This window comes from Bubalus bubalis, chromosome 3 (genome assembly GCF_019923935.1).
Source record: "Bubalus bubalis isolate 160015118507 breed Murrah chromosome 3, NDDB_SH_1, whole genome shotgun sequence".
Lineage (NCBI taxonomy): Eukaryota > Metazoa > Chordata > Mammalia > Artiodactyla > Bovidae > Bubalus > Bubalus bubalis.
Genome location: NC_059159.1, coordinates 172,022,372 through 172,046,088, shown reverse-complemented (window position 1 = coordinate 172,046,088; position 23,717 = coordinate 172,022,372). Strand labels below are relative to the sequence as shown.

General features: G+C 54.5%; 1 protein-coding gene across 6 annotated transcripts; it reads left to right on the top strand.

The window, feature by feature from the left end:
* Positions 1–1,034: 1,034 nt before the first annotated feature.
* On the top strand, positions 1,035–23,592 carry TRAF1 (TNF receptor associated factor 1). Of its 6 annotated transcripts, none has more exons than XM_006054140.3 (8): positions 1,035–1,290; positions 4,717–5,119; positions 7,304–7,388; positions 14,820–14,885; positions 15,392–15,802; positions 17,460–17,637; positions 19,567–19,715; positions 22,285–23,592. In XM_006054140.3, exons 2-8 carry the CDS (start codon positions 4,983–4,985, stop codon positions 22,501–22,503), a joined length of 1,245 nt encoding a protein of 414 aa, XP_006054202.1. In that variant the 5' UTR covers positions 1,035–1,290; positions 4,717–4,982; the 3' UTR covers positions 22,504–23,592. The 6 variants fall into 6 exon arrangements, with proteins under 6 accessions (XP_006054202.1, XP_025138123.1, XP_044796478.1 ...); XM_025282338.2 differs by lacking the exon at positions 1,035–1,290 and adding an exon at positions 1,376–1,515; XM_044940543.1 differs by lacking the exon at positions 1,035–1,290 and adding an exon at positions 1,562–3,082.
* The last annotated feature ends 125 nt before the right edge of the window (positions 23,593–23,717 follow it).

Genomic DNA, 23,717 nt, shown 5'->3' with positions numbered 1-23,717 from the left:
TTTTTTTCTACTGGGTAGAGATGAGTGGTCTCCAAAAGGTTTTGATTCCTTTTTGAGTCACGTTCAGCCTCATTGGGCTCTGCTTTCAATATGCTGCTCCCTGATGGCTCAGAGGTCCCCTGGTGATGCCCCCTCTGTTTCAAGAGCCCCCCAAAATAAGTCGAGTGACTACAGATAAGTTTTTGGTACTTTCCAAAATTAAACTATTTCCCTTGGTAAATTTCCACCAAATGAGCTCATTAATCTGAAAACAGGATGTGGCACATGAAGAGACTAAGGTCAGGTTGGCTGCTTACTTAGGCTGGCTTGGGGCAGAGAGGAAGGGGTGGGTGGGACAGAGATGGGACCAGAGAATGGCTGTTAGAGGCCCCAAAGCCTTCACGGATTGCACTAAGAACCAAGGAGTTTTTAAATCAGAGACTCCAAGCTCTAAATCCTTTTCTCTTAGAGTTGAGAGTGACCACAGAAGCCACCTCTGGTCAATGTCCCACAGATTGCCAGCCGGGAGGCCCCTTAGACCCTCAGCTTGTCTGCAGGCAGGTGTCTCCCCTCCAGGACAGACTGGGGGCCCTCCTTTCTCCAGGAGGACTGTCCTGCAGCATCGGCAGAAGGTGGGAGTTCCACCCCAGGTGAGCTAGAGGCTTAAACACATCCCAGGTTAAAACCAAACCAAACAAGAAGTAACACACAGTTCCCAACTCCAGTTGGGTGTCAGGACACAAAAATGAGATCCTAACACGTAGAGAATGTAATGGATGGCTCCGAGTAACGAAGACAAAACCAGCAAAGAAGGCAGGCTCACTTGGTCCTTAGCTAACAGTCCTGCAGATATTGATGGAGGAGCCTTTATCAAATTCGCAAAAATAAAGGTTGTATATTTAAACAAAAATTCTATCTCAACGCTAAGTACAATTATTTTAATTGATATACACAAAATTCATAGGGAATAAGTGATCGTTCGCGCGCGCGCGTGTGTATTTAGACAAAACTAGTCTCGGTTCCTGAAAACACCGAGTTTTGTGGAAGCGCCAAGCGCTCGGAACCGCTTTGCACATCTCTTTGCTGATTGCGTCCAACTCAGTCAGCGCTGAGCTAGGATCTCTGCCGGAACCCAAGAGGGCTAAGACGCGGGTGTTACTACTGCTCGCCCCACCCCGCAAGGGGCTGCAGGCAGGCAGGGGCCGGGATAGTTCGAGGCCCAGGTCTGCATTCGTTTATTCCGCGAATACTTCATACTGAGTCCCACACGTGTGCCATGAACTCGCGCGGGGAGAAGGGGAACGGAAGCAGGTGGGTTTTCGGTGCAAAAGCAGACCGCCACACCATGGGTCCCGCCCCGAGCCTCAGTTTCCCCATCGGGGAGCGCTCGCCCCGCCCCCGGGGCCGCCTCGGGAGGCGGCTCGGGATGCAGGAACCGGCCCCGGACCCGCCCTCCCCGGCTTCCGCCGCCGGGGCCAAGTCCTCCCGCCACCGGAAGCTCCGGCTGGGCCGCCGGGAGGAGGCGGCAGCAGCGAGGTGGGTGCAGCGCACCCCGCCCCCCGCCTGCCCCGGGACTCCGGGGGCCCCCGCTCCCCGTTGGGCTCCCCAGGTGCTAGCCTCCCCGCGCCTCTGGGACCTGGAGTCCGGGCTGCGGAGCCCTGCCCCGGACTCGCTGCCCCCTGCCCTTCCCCCGGCGGCCGCCCTGCGGTCGCTCATCCTTGACTAGCCCGGGCCGGGCTCTGCTCGCAGCGCTGCGCACGCATCTGGAGATGCGGCGGGGGGTGACGGCCGCCCTCGGGGGGGACGCACGAACCGGGCTGGGGAGCTCGAACAGGCCCTCTGGCCTCACGGAGCCAGGAGGCGGGGGACTGGGCTCCGGTGGCGGGGTGCAGTGGGATCGCAGAGCCAGGAGTCCACCCATCCCTGGGGCAGCCCACGGGGACCCCCGGGGGGAAGTGGTCTAGTCCAGCTGCGGCCCGAGAGACACGAAGGGAAGGCCGGGCAGACGCGAGTGCGCCGCGCCAAGAATCCTCGGGAAGAGAAAGGGGTCAAGGAGAATGCGAGGGTGGGGGTGGGGAGCCCCAGCAAGGAAGGGAATTAGGAGGCGCCCGGAGGCGTGGCATGGGCTGGCCACAGGGCCAGGTGGATAGAAACTGGGGCAAGCCGCGGGCCTGGGGCAGCCTCGACTGGAGTGAGGAAGCGGAGCGCCTGTGTAGACAGTATTTTCTAAAAGTTCTGTTCAACTGAGGAGAGCATGTAGATAGATGCTGGAGAGGAATGTGTAATGGGTTTTAAAGCACCGCGTGTGGTTAGAACACAGGGATCCGGAGTCCCCATTCACTATCTGTGAGCCCTTAGGCAAGTCACTGAACTTCTTAGAGCCTCAGTAAAATGGGGATGAAGATGACAATACCTGCCTCCCAGGGTTCCCTTGAAGATGAGATGAGATGTGCCTGTAAAAGCGCTTAACACGGCACCTGCTACTTTTCGCTTCTAATCATTAGAGCAGCTTGGGCATACGAGGCCGATAGGAAGGAGCTGGGAGGCGGTGAAGGCAGAGGAGAGAGAACGGGACCCAAGAACTTGGACAGAGAGAGAAATCTGGGATGCCGAACCAAGGGAAGGAGGGAACAGTTGGGGATGCAGAAAAGTTGGCAGGTTTGGAGTGTATGGTTAAGGGAGTGGCTTTTGGACAGTCTTTCCATGAAGCAACCTTCAGAGTCATTTGCTGAAAGGGCCAGGCCAGGGCTGGCCCGGGTGAAGCTGGAGAACCTGATCTCCACGGCAGCAGTATCGCAGGATGCCCTGCCCTTTTTGCCAGCAACCCCTGGCAGACTCAGCATCGTTCCAGGGAAGGTGGGCAGTTGAATTTACTAGACTCAGAGGATAACATCTGACCTACCTTGCCCACTTGTGAGGCTCCACTAAAGTTGATGAATGTGAAAACACTATAAGCATAATTTACCATTTTAATCTTTTTTCCTGATCTTGAGGAGCTGGAAGGGCTGTGCCATCAATATCAAAGCCTTCTGAGCACTTCACTTGGGCTGTGCACCATGCCACGCTTTCACCCACAATCTCATCTGGTTATTACGACAGTCAGGTGAGGCAGGTATTAATATTATCCCCATTTTGCAGATGCAAAAACTGAGGTGCAGAGAAGTTACTGACCTTGCCCCAGGACCCAGAGCTAGTGAGTGATGAACTCAGGACCCCAGCTGAGATCTGTCAGATCTCAAAGCCCGTGATTTGAGACTGCTGTGAAAGTTTGCGTTACCCCTAACAGCGGCCCAGCAGGACAGAAAAACGTGGAGGGGTTGATTGCCGTTTCCATTTGTGCTGTGCTCAGCCGCTTGATGGTGATAGTGAAGCCGCTCAGTCGTGTCCGACTCTTGGCGACCCCATGGACAGTAGCCAACCAAGCCCCTCCATCCATGGGATTTTCCAGGCAAGAATACTAGAGTGGGTTGCCATTTCCTTCTCCAGGGGATCTTTCCGACCCAGGGATCGAACCCGGGTCTCCCGCGTTGTAGGCAGACGCTTTACCGTCTGAGCCACCAGGGAAGGCCGTGTCCAACTCTTTGTGACCCCATGGACTGCAGGCCACCAGGCTCCTCTGTCCATGGGGATTCTCCCAGGCAAGAATGCTGGAGTAGGTTGCCATGCCCTCCTCCAGGAGATCCTCCCAACCCAGGGATCCAACCCAGGTCTCCCATAGTGCAGGTGGATTCTTAACCATCTGAGCCTCCAGGGAAGCCCGTCTTTTCCACTTGATAGAAAACAGAGGCTAGCAGCTTGGACCTCCATCCTGGACTCTGCAGGCTCCACGCTGCCTTGCTTTCTCCTCTCTTGAGCCGGAGAAGGAGCACAGAGCTTGGAGTCGCACAGACCTGGCACTAGTCGGGCTCTGCCGCTGGCTGCTGTATGACTCCAGACCAGGCATCTGGCTTCTCTGTGCCTCTTTGCACCTGCGGAATTCCCAGCAGCTTGCTCTAAGGAATGGGAAGGAAAATGTTGCCCGGGGCACAGGAGGTGTGCCAGGAGCCATGCTTCCCACACTGCCATGGATCTGCCTCCCACTGGGCTGCTGAGACCAAGTCTCCGTGACCTTGTATTTATTTAGACCTTTGTTCTCCTCAGTGCCAGGAAGTGGTGGCGGCTGACCCGAGCCTGTGGCCACCTATGATGTGCTTAGTGGGGCCGTGGGGGTAGGGCCCTGAGCAGTCCATGGTGTCACCACCGTGCTGATGAAGAATGCCCCGGGCAGGGCTGGGCCATCAGGGGCCTTCCTGCTGCCCCTGGTTACCTTGGCCATGGGGTCCTGGAATTTTAGTGCCCACAGAAGGCTTGGAGACGCCCTGTTGCAATTCCTTTTTTAGTTTTTTACAGACGGGGTAACTGAGACCCACTGTGAGGAAGTGACTTTCACCTCTGGATGGGGCAGAACTCATACGCAGGGAACTTTCATTTTTGGACCTGCCTCCAGAACCCTGGGGATTTCCACTGGAGTGGTGATCACCCCCACCGAGAATCCCAGACTGCTTGGAGGGCCCAGGGAACACAGACAAGTCAGGGACTGGAGCTCTCTCTGCCCCTGTCCCTGGGGAGGAGGTGGAGGAAGCCAGTGGCAGCCTGAGGTCCCCCAACAGGGGAAACTCTGAACTGCCGTCCCTGAAAGTCCGTGACGCGGTTCTTCTCTCTGTCTGACTTGCTCTTCACCTCCCTCTCACTCGAAAGAATGACTGGACACTCCTGGAGCCTGCAGTTACCATCCAGGGGATTTTTTGCACCACCAAGGGTAATTCCTGTCTCTTCCCTGCTGTGACTCAGCTGTGACGTCAAACCATACAAGCCAGCGAGAAGATAAAGGCATCAGCTGCCCGCATATCAGAGCCGGTGGCCCAGCAGAGAGCACTTCTCCAGCACAGACTTCGCAGGGCTGGGCCCCTGCCCCGAGGAGCTTTGACCAGGCCCCGCACCCCCGGCCCGCCTGGGACCCCGGGATGGCCTCTGGCTCAGCCAGCAGCCCCCGCCCGGCCCCCGATGAGAACGAGTTCCCCTTTGGGTGCCCCCCCACCGCCTGCCAGGACCCCCCAGAGCCCGGGCCTCTCTGCACCGTCTGTCTCTCTGAGAAAGTGAGGTGAGGGGTCGGAGGAGAAGGGGCGGGTGGGGAGGAGGCGCCGGGGAGGGACTCCTGATGGAAGGCGAGGGCAAGCGGACCCCTGGCTCTCAGGCAGGTGACTGCATGTCTCTGGCCTCGGCTTCCCCGATACCGCCCCGTCTGACTTCTGGTGGAAGGAGAAGGGGCCACAGAAAGCCCTCATCTCCCTCTGCTGAAGGCCGTCAAGGGTGACAGAGCCTCTGAGCCCAGCTGGGCTACTTACTTACTATATGGCCTGTGCGCATGGCTTAATGTCCCAAAACCTCAGCCCCCTTGTGAATAAAATGCCCGTAAAGTGATTTTCTACCTCCCAGGGTTGTTACAAGGCCCAAACAGTAACATTTCACAAGATTCTTATAATAGGGAATTTATCTATAAACTCCTGGGTAAATGACAAACCTCTGGACAGATGTATCTCCTTCCACAGTATCACCCATCACCTCAGACTGTGCTGAGAACTCTTCCAAAGGGGACAGAAGTATCTAGTTCACTATTGTATGTTCATGTATTATAGATTTATATATGTGTATATTGTCTTCGTTCAGTTGCTAAGTCATGTCCAACTCTTTGCGACCCCATGGACTGCACCACGCCAGGCTTCCCTGTCCTTCACCATCTCCTATATATTTGTACATAAATATCTTTATATTTTATATTGTATACAAATACCTTTATATTTCCCTGGTGGCTCAAATGGTAAAGAATCTACCTGCAGTGCAGGAGACCTGGGTTCGATCCCTGGGTCAGGAAGATCCCTTGGAGAAGGGAATGGTGACTGACTCCAGTATTCTTGCCTGGAGAATCCCGTGGACAGAGGAGCCTGGCGGGCTGCGGTCCCGGGGTTGCAAAGAGTCAGATGAAATTGAGCAGTGAATGCATCTTTATATGTAATACATGCATTTGGCATATGTATAAAAATATACATATATAATATACACCATATATATTAAAATGTGTATATTATAAGTAATTCAGAGAGGTGTGACATCAATATGATCATCAGTATCCCACCTTATTATGCAACTATTATGTACCAACTGTGTGCCAAACACTCCTCAGAAGAGCCTTGGAAAGGTGGACCCTGTTATAAGAGGACAGCGAGGCCTAATGGAGAGATGAGGTCAGTTTCCTGGCAGAGGTGTTCTTAAACGGCCATGCACCCCCAGCGTGACCTTTGCTGGGGACTTTACAGGTTAGGGAGGTGGGAAACTTCTGAGGCAAACTTGAGAAGTTCAAATGCTTTGACAAAGGAGAAGGCTAAGAGAAAGAGAAGAGAGGTGGTGATGCTGGCAAGGGCAGATGGGGCGGGGAGCAGAGCTTGACTGGTCTTACCATCCTGGGCTCGTCTCAGGCTTTGGCAGTGGGTCTCTTGATTTCCTTCCCTCTTCTTCCAAAACGTGGTGGGGCGGGGAAGGGTTCCAGGTCTGCCCTGCATCTCTCTACCTCGGCCCACCCCTACGTCCTCTGAGGCCTCGTTCTCCTCCCTGTGAAATGGGCCTGAGTGGGGGCGCTCGCTGGGCATCAGATCACTTTGCAAAAGCATGTAAGCCCGTGTGCCATGGCATTCAGAATCTGACACCCACTCCTGGTTAGGAATCCCAGGCTGGGCGTTCTCGGAGGCCCCTTCTTATTCTGAGAGGCCGGGGTCATCTGTAATTACTAAAAATAAGAGACCAGAATAAAATAGAGGAACCTGCGAAGAACTAATACAGTACACACCCACAATCCCTTAACTGAACCCCTGGGCTCAGATGTATTGAAGAAAAAAACGAAGAAGTTTTTCAGATTTTTGAAAAGCCAGTCAGTACATTACTCTGCCATTCTCCCAGCAGGGACTGGGGACATGCCTTATGTTCAAGCATCAAGCTGTGATATTTCTGCAAACGTAAATATTCATACTAAGTGGGATAAGAAGGGCTTTAACAGCCTAGTCAGTTCAAATCAGGTTTGGCTGCCAGAGAAGCTCACTGCAAGCTATGGGAAGACGTTGGGTGACCAGCGTTTTTTAGGTTTGGGAATGGTGGGTCTGGGATGGAGCTATATGCTCATGGGTATCAGCTGCCATGCTGGGCAAGGCCCAGGCCTCTGGGGCTCTGGGGATGGAGGTTGGTGTCATGGAGTCTTGAAGGCTTTGCTCAGTGGCATTTGTTCTCGTGTTCCCAGGAATGATGAGGATCGGATCTGTCCCAAATGCAAAGGGGATGACACCCCGTCTGAAAGTCCAGGAAGCCTTCTGTCTCAGGAGAAGGTAAGCTGGTGCTGCCAGGAAAGATTGTCCATTGTCTCCGCTAGCAGGCACCTCCCTGCTTGTCCTGAGTCTAGACTGTTCACAGCGGGAAAGCCGCTTGTCCCATGCCCCCTGGCTAACCTGCAGGTTCAGGGTGAGAGTGGGAGTGGGAGTCTGTTCGGGGATCCACACACCACGGCCTTCAGGCCCAGCCCGGCCTGCCCCCTGTTTGTACACGGTCATGAGCTGAGAATGGTTTTTACACATAAAGGGTTTTCAAAAGTCAACAGGGGAATGAGATTTTGTGACGCATGAAAATGATCCAGCCTTCAAGCTTCCAGATCCCTAAATAGAGTTGGATTGGGTCACAGCCACAGCTCAGTCATGTATGTCTTGTGGCCGCTTTGGCCCTGAGAAGGCAGAGGTGAATAGTTGTAACAGAGGCCTTCCAGCCCCCAAATATTCACTCTCTGGCTCTTTCCGGAAAGAGTTTGCCAACTCTTGGTGCAGACAGCTCTTTCTGACCCTGTTTGCTCTCAGACAGGGTCAGGCCAGCCTCAGCTCACTACTCCGGCTTCCCCAAGCTGTATAGAAGGAGTAAGAGGGGCCAAAGAGACATCCTCAGGCACCGTTTTAGAACCCTGGCCCTTCTGAGCTGGAAAGACCCTTGCGGGTCATCTGTCCAGCCCAGAGGTGCCCACATGGCAACCAACCCGGTTCATTCCCAAACCAGTTCATGACAAAAATGGTAAAAAAAAAAAAAAAAAAAAGAAAGAAAATTGCCGTGACTTTTTCTTACAAAACTAAGTTCTTTGCATTTATAGAATCACCCTTTACTCTGAGACGATGCCTTTCCTGTGCTTGTCTTTGTATAAAGGAAATGATCGTGACAGATGATAGAATTGGGGGTAAAGCCTTTTTTGGGGTAAAATTAAAAAACGGCAATCTTTATGTTGATCTCCTAATTTAAAAAGCAAACAAAACTGGTACTGATCTGTGAATCCAGAGCTTTTAACTCCGGCTCTAAATCTAACCCCCTTTTCTTACATGTGGGGCCCCGACACCCACTGGGGATCCTCATTGCAAAGCTCCCTGGTGACCAAGGTCTCACCAGCCCAGCCACCCGAGCTGTGCACACTGCGAGGCACCCGGCTCCTTTGGACCAAAGCTCTACCCGTGGCCAAACTGTGGCCCTGGGTGGGGGTAGGGGGGGTCGGGAGCCTGGTGTCCAGGATGGCTATATAATTCAGCGCACGGCTGAGATGGCTCCTGTTTGTCTCCCTGTGAAATGAAGACGCTGCCTTGGACGCGGCCTTTTCAGTGCCTGCGATGTCCCACTGCGAGTCACTGGCTGGCGGGGCGCTCTCCCTCCTGCTCTCCAGGTCTCCATGCCTCCTTCCCCCTTCCCCGCTCCGGCCACCTCTCCTCCAGAGAGTTGGGGGAACGCCTGTCCCACCAGGGCTGGTTTTGAGGGCTTTCCTGTCTTCTCTTCAGCAGCCCTCTGCCCCACAGACCCTCAAGGGAATCACAGTAAGGATCTAATGCAGGTTTTGAGGGCTTTCCTGTCTTCTCTTCAGCAGCCCTCTGCCCCACAGACCCTCAGGGGAATCACAGTAAGGATCTAATGCATTTTCCTCTACCACTGGTGAGAGCTGATAGGATTAACACCCCTGGAATAACTTCCCAAACCTCCCTCTAGGGCATCTTTGTGCTCAGTGCTCCACCCTCCAAAGAGGGATAGGCTATCTGCTTTCTAAGGCAACTACCTGCCTGAAGGCATCAGGACGATTGTTTCTGGTTTGCTTTAGTCTTGCCTCTTAACAGAATGAATCCAGATTCATTGTATAAATCCTAGATAACATAAAGCAGAGATATTTTAATATCTCCCAATTCAGTAGTTCTAATTTTTTCATCTTTATTAGTGTGAAATCAGATGTAGAAGGGGAGCCTGGACCCCTGGCCCTGCGGTCACCCCTCTTCCTTCTCCTGCCCCAGCCCCCCGAGACTCTGTGGATTCCTAGGGCCCTGCAGGGTGCAGTGTGAAACTTGATGCCTTTGACCCAGTGGAGTGACTCGAATGATGGAATTACAGGCTCTCAGCAGGCGGTGGGGTGGGGGGGGAGGGTGCACCCCCGTGGAAAGCTGGGGGGCGGCGTGAGCCAGTGGTCTGACACCTGCACAAAGCCACAGTGGAAAGACCAGGGACTCCACCAGCTCCTGACCCGATGGGAACTTTGGGGGGACTTTTGACCAAAGGAAAGCAGCTGATGATAAATCAACACTTTGCACACGTGTCTGAGGAAACCTGGGGAGTGGAGGTGGGTGGGGCGGAGGGGCCCAGCCGGAAGCCGGCTGAGCTGAGCCCCGAGCTGCCCGTCCTTGCGGCCCTCTCTGCGCCACTCGCTCCTCAGTCTGTCCTCCTCCTCCGGCTTGGTTAAGAGTCACGTCCCTCCGAGAAGCGCTCAGAGCCCTGGACTGATTAGCTCATGTAAGAAGCAGACGTTAAAGGACGGTTGTTGAACCAGTTAGAGACTTGGTTCTGGCTGGAATGACCTTCCCCCAGGAGTGACAGTGAAGTCGGGACGGCCTGGCGGGACAGCCTGGGAAATAGCAATCTGTCCTGGCTGCGGGAGACCCTGGGGACGGGATTGTTGCACTCATCTCTTCCCTCTGAGGCCACTCGAGAAGATCGAAAGCAGGCTGGCCTTTGCTGCCAGTGGCTTACAAGAATGCCTCAAATTATCCTAGAATCTGAGAACCATCAGAGATCGAGCCGTCTAGTCCCATTTCTGTTCTGTACTGGATTCCTGCCAAGTGGCTTGGTGTCCCTGCAGTGACGGGCAGCTCATCGCGGCACAAAAGCACCGTGTCCACTGTGAGGAACTAACTGCCGTGCATTTTCTTCTCCCTTTGTACTGAGCTGATGTGTCTCCCTTGGGCCGCAAAAGGCAAGGCGGTCAGCCTCCTGCGCCCCGAGGCCGTCCTGCGTCTGTGTGAGGACGCTGACCGCTTCCCTCACGAATCCGTCTTTGGCCTCCATGCTGATTGTGTCTGTTGAAATCCAGCCCCTGGAAATGAGGCCCCTCACACTTCTGAGCTTGGCAGTTGCATCTGTGACCTCATCTGTCCTGTGACATCCTACGTCATGGGCTGTGGCGATACCAGTGGGTGGCATATGGAGGCTCAGGGAAGAGGCATGCCTGCACCAGTCTTAGCGCAAAGGGGAACCAGAGCCAGCCTCCCTCTTCCTGCCCCCGGGCCTCCTGGCACCTCTCTACTGCCTCCAGAGGGGGGATCACCCCAAGTGTTTTGTTTACACAGGTTTAAATACCCAGTCAGTCTTAAGTGCTGGAATCCAGCAAGTACTGGGAAAACAGGAATGGGCAAGACTCCTTTCAACCAGGAGAATCAGGCAGGACTTCCTAGAGGAGGTGGCAGTTGAGCCAAGCAGAGGTTGCCAGAAAGGAAACTGGCTCAGATGCAGAGGAGGGCAGGACCTGGCGGGTGGACCGGGCCCACCCCGTCCTGGTAGAGAGCCTCTCCCTCAGCACTAGCTGAGACGTAAGCAAAAACACCCCGTCCAGCCCTCAAAGACCTTGGCCAGCCTCTGTGCCCAGCACAGCAGTGTGGGCAGTGCCTAGCACATTGCAGGCCCTCTCTTCCGTGCAGTGGCTTCACGGAGGCTTCTCTCGTGCCCCCAGTATCCTCTTAACACCCACATTATCAGAGGCCCCCGGGTCCTCAAGTGGAGGCCCCCCAACAGCCCTCTGCTGACCCCGTCCCAAAGGGCCTGGGTCAGTAGGCAGCCGGGAACACCACACCCCCTGACTTCTCGGACGTGGACAGAAGGACAAGTGTTCGCTCAGGGCTGGGATTGTGTTTTCTCTGTTTCCTCCTCAGAGGAAATTCCACCGCAAGTTTTATTTTTAGCGGTTTGCCAGCCATGAGGCCGCTCGCACAGGGGCCGCCTGTGGCACAGGCTCGGCCCAGGACGGATGCCCTGTTCTTCCTCCGTGGCCCCAGCCCGCTTGCCTCTCTAGTGCCCTGGGTGCCCTGCCTTCAGATGAGCTACCCATCTTTCCCCAACGGGGAGGAAGGGCCCTGGACGTGGATCCCAGGCGCCTGGCCTCCACCACAGCTTTGCCCCAAACTTGCATCATCTCCTATAAGTCAGCAGCCTTCCCTGAGCTTCAGCTTCGTCACCTCTGTGAAGAGAGGCAGAACTTCAGAGCCCCGACCTCCTCTGGGTGGTCCTGGGAGACCCAGCAGGGCTGTGCTCACACGGGGGTGGAGAAAGCCGCGGCCCTGGAAGGGCTCGTGCCTGCGGGACACTGGGCCCCTCTCTTGTACAAGCTCTGCATGACCCAGACTGAGCCACTCGCCTAGGTCTCCCACATGTACTGAGGTGAAACCAACTCCACCCTGCCTGCCTTGAAGGATGACTGCAGGGATCCTAGGAGGTGGCTTGCAAAAATGCTTTGGTTCTCTAGAAATACACGTGCATGTAGGGATGCTCCTCGCCTCGACCAGCCCCTGAGAAATCCAATGGAGAAACAGGGTTTTAGAGAATTCCTACAACTTTGAGGTGTGAAGATTAAATAGGTGCATGTGTGTGACAGCCATGAAGGGGGAGGAGAAAGATGTCCCACGGGCAGTGCTTCATCCACACGAATAATTATCCTAATAGCAGGTCTACCCCTGCTCATCAGGGCTTAACCAAGTATGTGTCAGGTAGAATGATGCTCCCCAGAGCTGTCCACGTGTTAATCCCGGGAACCTGTGAATACGTTGCCTTCTGTGACTGTATTAGTCTGCTCGGGCTGCCGTGACAAAGGACCACAGACTGGGTGGTGGGAACAGTAGAGATGGATTTCTTCGCAGTTCCGGAGGCAAGAAGTTCAGGCGGGGTCGGCTTCTCCTGAGGCCTCTCTCCTTGGCTTGTGGATGCTGTCTTCTCCCAGCATCTTCACATCCTCTTCCCTCTGAATGTCTGTGTCCTCGCTTCCTCTTCTTATAAGGACACCAGTCACACTGGAGCAGGGCCCATCCTAATGACCTCATTCTAACTTAATCACCTCGTTAAAGACCATGTCTCCAGGGACTTCCCAGGTGGTCCAGTGGTTAAGACTCTGAGCTTCAAATGCAGGAGGCACAGGTTCAATCCCTGGGTTGGGAAGATCCCCTGGAGGAGGGCGTGGCAACCCACTCCAGCATTCTTGCCTAGAGAATCCTGTGGTCAGAGGAGCCTGGGGGGCTGCAGTTCATAGGGTCACAAACAGACAGACACTGCTGAAGCGACTTAGTACGCACAGACACTACTCAGCCCATGACAATGGCAAAAGGGTCTTTGTACTTTGCAGACGTTACTAAGTTAAGGATCTTGTGATGGGGAGATGACTCTGGGTTATTTGGTGAGCTCGTTGTAATCACAAGGGTCCTCAAAAGAGGAAGACAAGAGAGGCAGAATCAGGGAAGCTGGAAGATGCTCTGCAGCTGCCTCTGACTCTGGAGGGAGGGACCATGAGCCATGTTTGGCTCTTCATTTAGCAGAATGTTTTGAGGTCGTTCTGTTACTGTGCACGTTAGTAATGTAGTCCATCCAGTTGCTGAGTGGTGAATGTCCTTGGGTACGAACACCCCACACTTTGTTCACCCGTCTACCAGCAGATGAAAACTCGGACAGCCTCCAGTGTGGGCCTGTTACGAGTAAAGCGGCCGAACATTTACATAACACACATGGAAACATTTTCAGTTTCTCCTGGGTAAATCCCTAGGAGTGGAATGTGTGGGTTATCTGCTGGCTTGGTAAGCATGGTCTGTAAGTTCCTTTATGATTTAACTTTATGAGATGCTGCATAGTTTGTCCCAAAGCAGCTGCACCGTTTTGCATTCCCACTCTGTTCAGTTCAGTTCAGTCGCTCAGTCGTGTCCAACTCTTTGCGACCCCGTGAATCTCAGCACTCCAGGCCTCCCTGTCCATCACTAACTCCTGGAGTTCACTCAGACTCACGTCCATCGAGTCAGTGATGCCATCCAGCCATCTCAGCCTCTGTCGTCCCCTTCTCCTCCTGCCCCCAATCCCTCCCAGCACCAGAGTCTTTTCCAATGAGTCAACTCTTCGCATGAGGTGGCCAAAGTACTGGAGTTTCAGCTTTAGCATCATTCCTTCCAAAGAACACCCAGGGCTGATCTCCTTTAGAATGGACTGGTTGGATCTCCTTGCAGTCCAAGGGACTCTCAAGAGTCTTCTCCAACACCACAGTTCTAAAGCATCAATTCTTTAGCGCTCAGCCTTCTTCACAGTGCAACTCTCACATCCATACATGACCACAGGAAAAACCATAGCCTTGACTTGACGGACCTTTGTTAGCAAAGTAATGTCTCTGCTTTTCAATATGCTGTCTGGTTGGTCATAACTTTTATTCCCACTAGCAACCTGCAAGTATTTTCCAGTTCCTCCACATTCTCCCCAAAGCTTGGTATTGCCATTCTTTTTAAATTTTAGCCATTTAGTGAGCGGACAATGACATTTTATAATAATTTGCGTTTCTCTGACAACTGGTGATGATGAACCTACTTTCATAGGCTTGTCATCTGTGTGTCTCCTTTTATGAAGTATCTGTTCAGTGTTTTACCCATTTTGTGTTAGGCTGTCTGTCTTATTATTGAATTGTAAGAGTTCTTTATATATTCTGTATTTAAGGCCTTTACAGGTGTATGTTTTTGGGGAAAAAAAAGTCCTCCCAGTCTCTCTTGGGTTTACTTTTGGTAAGAGACAGAGATGGCATCACCAACTCAATGGACATGAGCTTGAGCAAATTCTGGGAGATAGTGAAGGACAGGGAAGCCCAGAGTGCTGCAGTGCATGGGGTCAAAAAGAGACCGACACGACTTAGCGGCTGAACGACAAGAGATATGGGGTGGGAAGAGTCCTGGAGCTGTGCAGCCTCCTAGCTGTTCCTCCTTGAGTAAATCCCTTCCCCTCTGTGAGCCTCAGTTTCTTCATCAATCAAATGGGAACAGAAAACCTACCCTGCCATCCCCGAGTGTTGTTTGGGGCCCTCAGAAGAACTATGACCATGAAAGCCATTTTCCAAACTCCTCAGACCTACGCATAGGTTAACGGTATTGCCAGGTTGCTTGTTTGGGACCCTCGTCGAGCTCCCAGACCAGTGGGGGCAACCAAAGAGTGAGTTGGGTGGAACCCGTCCCAGCAAGAGGGGCGGCAGTGCTTCCCAGGATCACAGCAGGAGCTCTGATCTCATTTTGAAGGAGGGTCACAGAAGGGCTGAAGCTTGAAGGGTGGAAAGAAATCAGCCAGGTAGACCGAACAGCGTGTGCAAAGTTTCGTGGCCCAGCCCAGCCCCTGCCTGGTGGATGTTGGTGCCTCACAGACAGCCCCCATGCCACTGGGACCCCCGCAACATCCAGTGACGTGGTTCTTATTTCCAGGATCACCCCGAGGTGGCTGAGGCTGGAGTTGGGTGCCCCTTTGCAGGTGTTGGCTGCTCCTTCAAGGTAAGTATCTAGGTGTGAGAAAGGAGGTCTGTACCCTGCAGTCTCAGACCTCCTTGCTCAGCCCCTCGGGTTTTCCCCCAACATCCAGCTGCTGCTCTGGATGTACCTTACGTGGCTCACAAGCCACAAAATCACTAGTAAATCATCTTTGTATTCAGGGGAGTTCTTCTTAAAGTCTCACCTGAGCATTGTAGTAGCATCCCCAAAATGACCCTCCCCTCCCCACTACCCCCAACCCCTGTGCCTCTCTCCATGGTCCTGAATCGTCACTGTGCTTGAGGGCAGGACAGAACGGCTGCTCTGGAAGCTGGAGTGCACACGGCTCAGCATGGGCGTGTCTAACGCCAGGGCCCTTCTCCACATCCCTCTCGCTGTGTACTTCCCGTTGCTGGGTGAATGGATATGACATCCCTTGGTAACCTGTGATGGCAGGACTCTCCTTGGCTCCTTGGTGCTCCATCCTCCTCCTCCTCTGTTTTCACTGATCAGCCCCACTCTCTCGGTAGGGAAGCCCAAAGTTCGTGGAGGAGCATGAGGTCACCTCCCAGGCCGCCCACCTGAACCTGCTGTTGGGGTTCATGAAGCAGTGGAAGGCCCAGCTGGGCTCTGGCCTGGGGTACGGGCCCATGGCCCTGGAACGGAACCTGTCAGACCTGCAGCTGCAGGGGGCCGTGGAGGTGGCTGGGGACCTGGAGGTGGACTGCTACCGGGCCCCCTGCTCCGAGAGCCAGGACGACCTGGCCCTGCATCACTTCATGAAGGAGAAGCTCCTGACCGAGCTGGAAGGGAAGCTGTGCGTGTTCGAGAACATTGTCGCCGTCCTCAACAAGGAGGTGGAGGCCTCCCACCTGGCCCTGGCCGCCTCCATTCACCAGAGCCAGCTGGACCGCGAACACATCCTGAGCCTGGAGCAGAGGGTGAGCCTGGGAGGCAAGTTCTCCTTCAAGGCAGCTCAGGGTCCCCCCACCCCTTGCCCCATCTGGTCTCCAGAGCAAATGGACCAGCCTTCCTCCTATGCCTCCTCCCTGCAGAGACCAGCCATGCCCCCATCAAAAATCTCTCTCCTATGTCCTGAGACCTTCTAGGAAGAGGACTGAAGCAGAAGTGATAGTTCAACCCCCCATCCAGCTCTTCCTTTTGTTTGCGTCAATTCTTCTTCAGTAGACTATTCCCACCCCAAGCACCTCATTCCACTGTCGGACACTTTTCACGCTTAGAAAGCTCTCCCTCATACTAAGCCAAAATTAGTCCCTCTGTCTTCCCTGCCCCTTGGGGCCCACAAAACATCTGACTTCTAGCCCCCATGGAAGTTCTTCGGAGATGAGAAGTCAGTAATAATGCCCTGCCTGAATGTTTCCTTCTTTAGGCTAAACACCCCCAGTGTCCACACTTCTTCAGAGCACCGTGTTTCTTGTGTTCTGGCTCAGTCTCTAAAGAATTCCACCCTTCAGCATGATGGTACCACACCACCAGATAATTCACTTATCTGACAGTTCTTGGTTGAGTTAGACTGTAACCTCCTTTGTTGCAGAGCTTCTCCTTCTCTTAATATGACCAGTCACAATGCTGTGTTGCTTCTTGTGGGGCAACAATATTACATCACCATCTTATGTTGAGCTCAGCCTGGATTTTGGTTCCAGGCCCACCATTCACTTGCTATGTAGATCTGAGCAAGTCACGGGACTGTGACTTTTTCATCTGTAAAATTAGGGATTTGATTTTCTTTAAGGATACTCACTTCCATTCCTGACTTCCCTACCTGAGTATCCCTGGGAATAAATTTGTATTTTTTTTCAAATGTCAGTGGAGGAACTACTAGAAGAGCCCAACACGGGCTTTGAGGGACAGAGTGAAGGATTGATTTATGCAATTCTTGCCCTTGTTGGAAGGCAGTGCCTGCCCGCTCCCCACAAGGGCAGTGACCATGTCTTCAGTTCCTTGACAAGTTTTGTGGCTCAACCCTTACATGCCAGGCACTATGCAAATCATGTGGAAGTCACTCAGTCATGTCCAACTCCTTGGAACCCCATGGACTGTAGCCCGCCAGGTACCTCTGTCCATGGAATTCTCCAGACAAGAATACTGGAGTAGGTTGCCACTCCCTTCTCCAGGGGTCTTCCCAACCCAAGGATCAAACCTGCATCTCCTGTGTTGCAGGCACATTCTTTACCGTCTGAGCCAAATGGCCACAGATAAAATGAGCATGGGCCCAGCCCTTGATAGGGGAGACCATCTATCCTGTAGGAAAAGCAGAAAAATATACCGCAGATGCTTGTAAGAACAGAGAAGAAAGAGGGAAACCAGCGGAACTAGGGCAGGTCAAAGACTTCCCAGAGGAAGGGCTATGTGAGCCAGGTTCCTGACGGATGAATAGGAGTTGGCCAGTGGGGAAGGGAGGGAGAGGAATTCCAGGCAGGAGGGCAGCATATGCAGAGAGAGACGCCTGCGGCTGAGGGAGGCAAGGTCAGGAAGGCCATCTGCGGAACAGCTGTGTCTGTCTCTACATCCCGCCGTCCCTACCTCACGCTCAGGCTGGGTTCTGTGCCTCTGGCTAAATGGGCTCCCCCGCCTCAGGTTCTGGAGTTGCAGCAGACCCTGGCCCAGAAGGACCAGGCCTTGGGCAAGCTGGAGCAGAGCCTGCGCCTCGTGGAGGAGGCCTCCTACGACGGCAGCTTCCTCTGGAAGATCACCAACGTCGCCCGGCGGTGTCACGAGTCGGCCTGTGGCAGGACCGCCAGCCTCTTCTCCCCAGGTAGCTGCTCCCGGGGCGGCAAGCGCGGGGCGGCAAGTGCGGGGCAGCGGGTACCGGCACCCGCAGGGGAGGCAGACCCCACGGGCCCAGGAGACGAGCGGGGGGTAGAGGGTGGTCCACTCTGACAGCCGTGCTGCGTACGGTGAGGCCTGAGGCCGTTCAGAGGCCCGGCCCTGCCAGGCCCGTGGAAGTGGTGGGCTCCTCCCCACCCCGCCGTGTGGAGCAGAGGCTTTTGGCACCAGGCTGGCCTTCTGCCTCCGTGAACACCAGTTACATTCTGCAACTAGGAATAAGTCATCTCAGTCGTTTGTGTGGATACCAGTTTTGAAAGAGAGTGCACTGTGAACCCGAGTCTGTGCAGACTCAAGGGGAGTGGAGAATGGCTTTCACAGGTGCCCCAGCCCTCCGAGACCCAGTGACCTGAAATCAGACAAGGGGAGATCTAGGTAAAACCACAGGCATCTGTGTGCAATTGTGGGGAGCATGTGAGTGAGTATTGTGTAAATCAGGGCAGTTCTTACTCATTTCTGGGATCCCGGGGCCTGGCACACTATCTTGCGTAAAGCAGGCAGTTACTCGTTCGGCGTTGCTCTTGCTTAGCTGAGCCCTGCTTACATAATGCTGTGCATGTCTGTGCTCAGACCTTGTGCTTTTCCCCTTGCCTCCCTCGTGTGCGTCTAAGGAAAATGGGTGGGTTGTTAAGGAGGATTTCTGCTGAAGGCAGTGTTAACCCCCACTCATGTCTACTCCAACCTCATGCCTTTCCGGTCCGTCAGCTCCTCTGACTCACCCAAGCCCAATAGCGCTAGGATTAAGAGGGAGCATGGGCCCCCAAGCCAGGCACCTTGCCTCAGGAACCGGGGCAGCTCTTTCGTGGGGTGGCCTTGCCCTCTACACGTAAGCTTTTTGTCCTGGCTGCTTTCCAAAGAGGGAAAAAGCAAGCAGTGTCTCTGGCTTCCTGTTCTACCAAAGCACAGAGGGCAAAGATGAGTCAGACCGTCAGCCTGTCCCCGCTCCATGCCTTCCTGCCCTGCACAAGCTGTCCCCGCTCTGCCCCTCCCAGACGGGCCCTCATGGGGGCAGCTGCTGGAACCCACACTCAGATGGCTCTTTCAGCTGCCCAGGGCAAGAGCCCACAGGCCCTACACCTAATCACCAGGGGATGATTCATCCCAGGGGCCTGTGCCGAGGAAGGCTGTGAGCCTCCTCACTCCTCCCAGCCCCCAGGAGACCCCAGCCGCTTAGCCTGGGGCCGCAGAAAGAGCTGCGTGTTGGGACATAGGAGGCTGGGCCCCTCACTCTGGCCCTGACCCCAGCTCGCTGTGACTTTGTGGGGTGGCCACTTCCCCTTGCTGGGCTCCGGCTCCTGACTACGAAGTGCACGTAGGTTAAATCGGGAGTGTGGTGGGGCCAGCAGCACCTCTGTCCCCTGGCAGAATCGTAAATTCTCAGTCCTCACCCTGCACTGCTGAGTCAGAAACTCCAGGCCTGGGTCCTGGCAGTCTGCGATTCTGGTGGCCCTTGACATCCAGCGGTTCAGGTGGTCTCCAAGATTTAATGCTCTGTGTTTTTGTTTATTGTTGAGTCATGTTCAACTCTTTTGCGACCCCATGGACTGTAGCCCGCCAGGCTCCTCTGTCTGTGGGATTTCCCAGGCAAAAACACTGGAGAGGGTTGCCATTTCCTTCTCCAGGGGATCTTCCTGACCCAGGGTTTGAAGCCGTGTCTCCGGCCTTGCAGGCAGATTCTTTACTGCTGAGCCACCGGGGAAGCCCCTGATGCTCTATGGTGGAGAAGCGGCTCCAATCCCAGATGTCACAGTCTGGGGCCATGACCTGGGCCTGCCTAACTGCCAGCCCCAGTTTCCTCATCTGCAAAGTCTAGCACTGGCCGGCTGCCCTGGCAATGACTCTGGCTTCTGCATTTCAGCTTTCTACACCGCCAAGTATGGATACAAGCTGTGCCTGCGGCTGTACCTGAATGGGGATGGGACGGGGAAGAGGACCCACCTGTCCCTCTTCATCGTGATCATGAGAGGGGAGTACGATGCTCTGCTGCCATGGCCTTTCAGGAACAAGGTACGGGCCTGGGAAACGAGGGGCTTCCTCGGGTGGAGGAGACCTGGGTCCTGCTCCTGGGTTAGCCACAAGCTTACCTGTGTGCAGAGAGCCCTTCACCTTCTGTGTTATCAGTTTCCCCGCTTATGAAACAAGAGCCTGAGTTCCCCCCTAGTAGCCAAGGCTGCTGCTTGCATGAGTCCAGGAGCTGAAATGCCTGGACCAGCCACCCTGGAAGACATGTAGAGATGGAGTTCACACAGCGGGGTGAATAAAGAAAACTTCTATAGGAGGTACTGTGGGTCTAGCCTGCCAGCAGCACTCTCAGAAAAAGGGCGAGAGGCAGATGCCACCATATCCATTTAAGAATGGCCAAAATCCAATGCTGACAACACCAAGTGTTGGCAAGGACGTGGCGCAGCAGGGCCCTCATGCATTGCTGGTGGGAATATAAAATGGTCCAGCCACTTTGGATGACGGTTTGGCAGTTTCTTACAAAACTGAACAAACTCTTACCATGTGACCCAGAGATCACATGCCTTGGCATTTACTCAAATGAGTTGAAAACTTAAGTCCACCCAAAACCCTGCAGACGGATATTGATAGCACCTTTATTCATAACTGCCAAAACTTGGAAGCAGCCAAGATGTCCTTCAGTAGGTGAATGCATGGATAAACTGCGGCCCATCTAGACAATAGAGTATTACTTAGCACTCCAAAGAAATAAGCTAGGGAGCCACAAAAAGATATGGAGGAACCTTAAATGCATGTTAACTGAGTGAAAGAAGTCAATCTGAAGAAGCTACATACTGCTGCTGCTGCTGCTGCTGCTGCTGCCAAGTCGCTTCAGTGGTGTCCGACTCTGTGCGACCCCATAGATGGCAGCCCACATATGGTAGGATTCCAATTATATGATATTCTGGAAGAGGCAAACTGTGAAGACAGTGAGAAAATCAAAGGTTGCCAGGGTTTCATGGAGGAGAGGAGAGATGAATAGGTGGAACGCAGAGGATTTAGGGCAGTGTAAATACTCTGAGGGACTTCCCTGTAACTCAGACGGTCAAGAATCCGCCTGCAATGCAGGAGACCTGGGTTCGATCCCTGGGATCAGGAAGATCCCCTGGAGAAGGGCATGGCAACCCACTCCAGTATTCTTGCCTGGAGACTTCCATGGACAGAGGAGCCTGGAGGGCACAGGTCCATGAGATTGCAAACAGCGGACACGACTGAGGCACTAACGCTCACTACTAGATACTCGGATACGATAATGACAGAGTCCTGTCCTTGCACATCGTCCAGACCTGAGAGTGTACAAAACCAGGCGTGAACCCTAAAGCAAACTAGGGGCCTCGGGTGAACATGATGTCTCAGCATAGGTTCGTCAGTTGCAGCCAATGTTCCTCTCGGGTGGGGGACGTTGACAGCGTAGGAGGCAGCGTGGCGAGACTTGAAATCTCTGTATTTTCCATTCAATTTTGCCATGCACCTAAAACTGCTCTAAAAAATAAAGTTTGCCAAGAATGTTTCAAAGGGCAGCCGGAGGCGGAGGTGTGGCAGGCATTCCCCCGCAGGTGAGCAGCAGCAGCAAGAGGGTGGGGGAGAATGTGGACTCCAGACCTCAGCGGGGGTGAAGGGGGATGAGGGAGAGCCAACAGCTGGGGGCAGGGTGCCACAGGGTCTGGGTATGAGTCAGTAGGTCAAAACCGGTTCCCATACGTTCTGGGGGAGTTTTAAAAATTCTAATGACTGGGCCCCACTACGGTAAACAGTGAGCCCTTGGGCACTGGGAATTTTCAGACCTTCCCAGGGAATTCTAAAGTGCAGCCGAGTTTGAGAACCATTGCGGCGGGGGTGACGGGTATTTCAGTGGTGTGGGCCGGAGGGGAGAATATATGTCACTTCAAGATCACTGGCTTCCTGGGGACACACAGGGCCCCTGTGCAGAACAGAAGCTGGGTTTGTGTTTCAGGATGGGATTGACATCTGCTCAGTGGAAGGCCTGGCTGCTCTTACTCCTCTGCCTTGTCCCAGAGGATCCAGCTGCCATTGAAGGGTCAACCTCTCCGAGCAGAAAGGGGCATCTTGGTTTAAGGGGTCCAGCCTCCTTGTCAGGACTCAGTCTCGCCTTTAGCCCCTAACAGCCAACCACAGTTGACAATTACCCCTTCCTGTCGGATAGAACATCTGAGCCCTGATTGTAGAACACCCCTGGAGCCGGCTCACAGTACCAGGAGTTTCTACTTTCAAGCTCTCACCACGTGCCACGTGTGGCTCTTATTTCTTTCTTTGGCTTCTGCTCAGTGTGAGCTCAGGCTTTCCCGGTGGCACAGTGGTAAGGAATCCACCTTCAGTGCAGGAGATGTGGGTTTGATCCCTGGGTGGGGAAGATGCCCTGGAGAAGGGAATGGCTACCCACTCCAGTATTCTGGCCCAGAAAATCCCGTGGACAGAGGAGCCTGGCTGGTTATCGTCCATGGGGTTGCAGAAGAGTCCGGAGGAGCTAAATCAAAGCAACAGCAGTGTGAGCTCAGCATCAGAGGGATGGCCTGGGTCAGACCTGGGCCTGACCTCCTAGCACACTGCCCGGCAGGTCACCTTCATGCTGCTGGACCAGAACAACCGTGAACACGCCATCGACGCCTTCCGGCCCGACCTGAACTCCGCTTCCTTCCAGCGGCCCCAGAGCGAGACCAACGTGGCCAGCGGCTGCCCGCTCTTCTTCCCCCTCAACAAGCTGCAGTCGCCCAAGCATGCCTACGTGAAGGACGACACCATGTTCCTCAAGTGCATCGTGGAGACTAACACTTAGAGCTGGCGGGCCGAGCCATCCACGCCCAAGTCCTCGGGGAGACCAGCTCGGAAGAGGGCTCAGCACAATGACCGAGGTCCCGGCCCGCATGCTCAGGACCCCAGGGCATGATGATGGGCCGGGGCTGGCACCACCTGAGCCAGGCTGACAGATTGGCCGGGACTTGCCGTCAACTTAGTGGCGGGACCCTGGGGCCGACCCATGAAGGTGGAAGGTCCAGAGGGAGGTGGTGCGGGACTGACCCCCCAGCACTCACCACGCAAAACTGGAGGCCAGAGAGCCACCCCAGCCCTGAACGTGGAGATGGACTCTGGCCAAGAGCGGGAGGGTGTGGGGACCAGGCTGGGGCATGGATGCTGAGCTGGAGATGCGGGACCTCAGCCAAGGGCTCCAGGGATGGGGAGGCCTCTGCGGGTCACCATGGAGACCATGCTTGCTCTCTTCCTGCTCGGGGGTCAGAACCGGAACCAAGGGTGGAAGGGACAGAGCCCAGTGTAATTCAATCTGTCCCGGGCTGGACTGAGTTCCCCAGCACTGGAGGTGAACAAGCAACCACAGAGGGCTACGCTTTGGGGAGGGCATCAAACGGGGGGTGGATTTGAAGACCTTCAAGGTTCCTTCCAAGCCCAGAAAGTCTCTAACTCTCGGCCCCCTGGGCCAGCTGAGGCCATGGGCTGCAGCGTTCAGGAGCCCCATGCCCTCCAGTGTCCTGACTCACCTTCAGCACCTTGAGGTGGGCGAGCTGGCCCTCATGGCACTGCCCCTCCTGGGCCTGGCAGTCGGCTTCCCCTCTATGCAGAGCCACACGCAGGCCCTGTGTCCTGCGCCTCCCCCAGCAAAAGGCCCCTCTGCCTCCTCCAGGTGAAACCGGGGCTCTGAGCTCCCAGGAGCAGCAGGTCGGAGCGTGGAGAAGGAGAGGGACCCACACTCCCTGTGCTGCCTGCCTGGGGGCCCCACCCTCGGCCACGTCCAGAATCCCATGTCACCCGCTGAAGCCAGGTAACCACATCTCTAGTTGACAGGTCAGGACCTCTGAGCCACCCACAGATGCTGTCCTTTTGTGTGTATAAAACCAGAGAAAGAACTGTTCTTTAATCTCGTTTGCAGTTTTCATGAAGGGTTGTGGGAGTTGGTGGTGACTTTTGAGCTCTGGGTGGACTGGCGAGTTTTGCAGGCGGCACCCAAGCTTCTCCTCCTTGGTCCTCTGTCTGTAA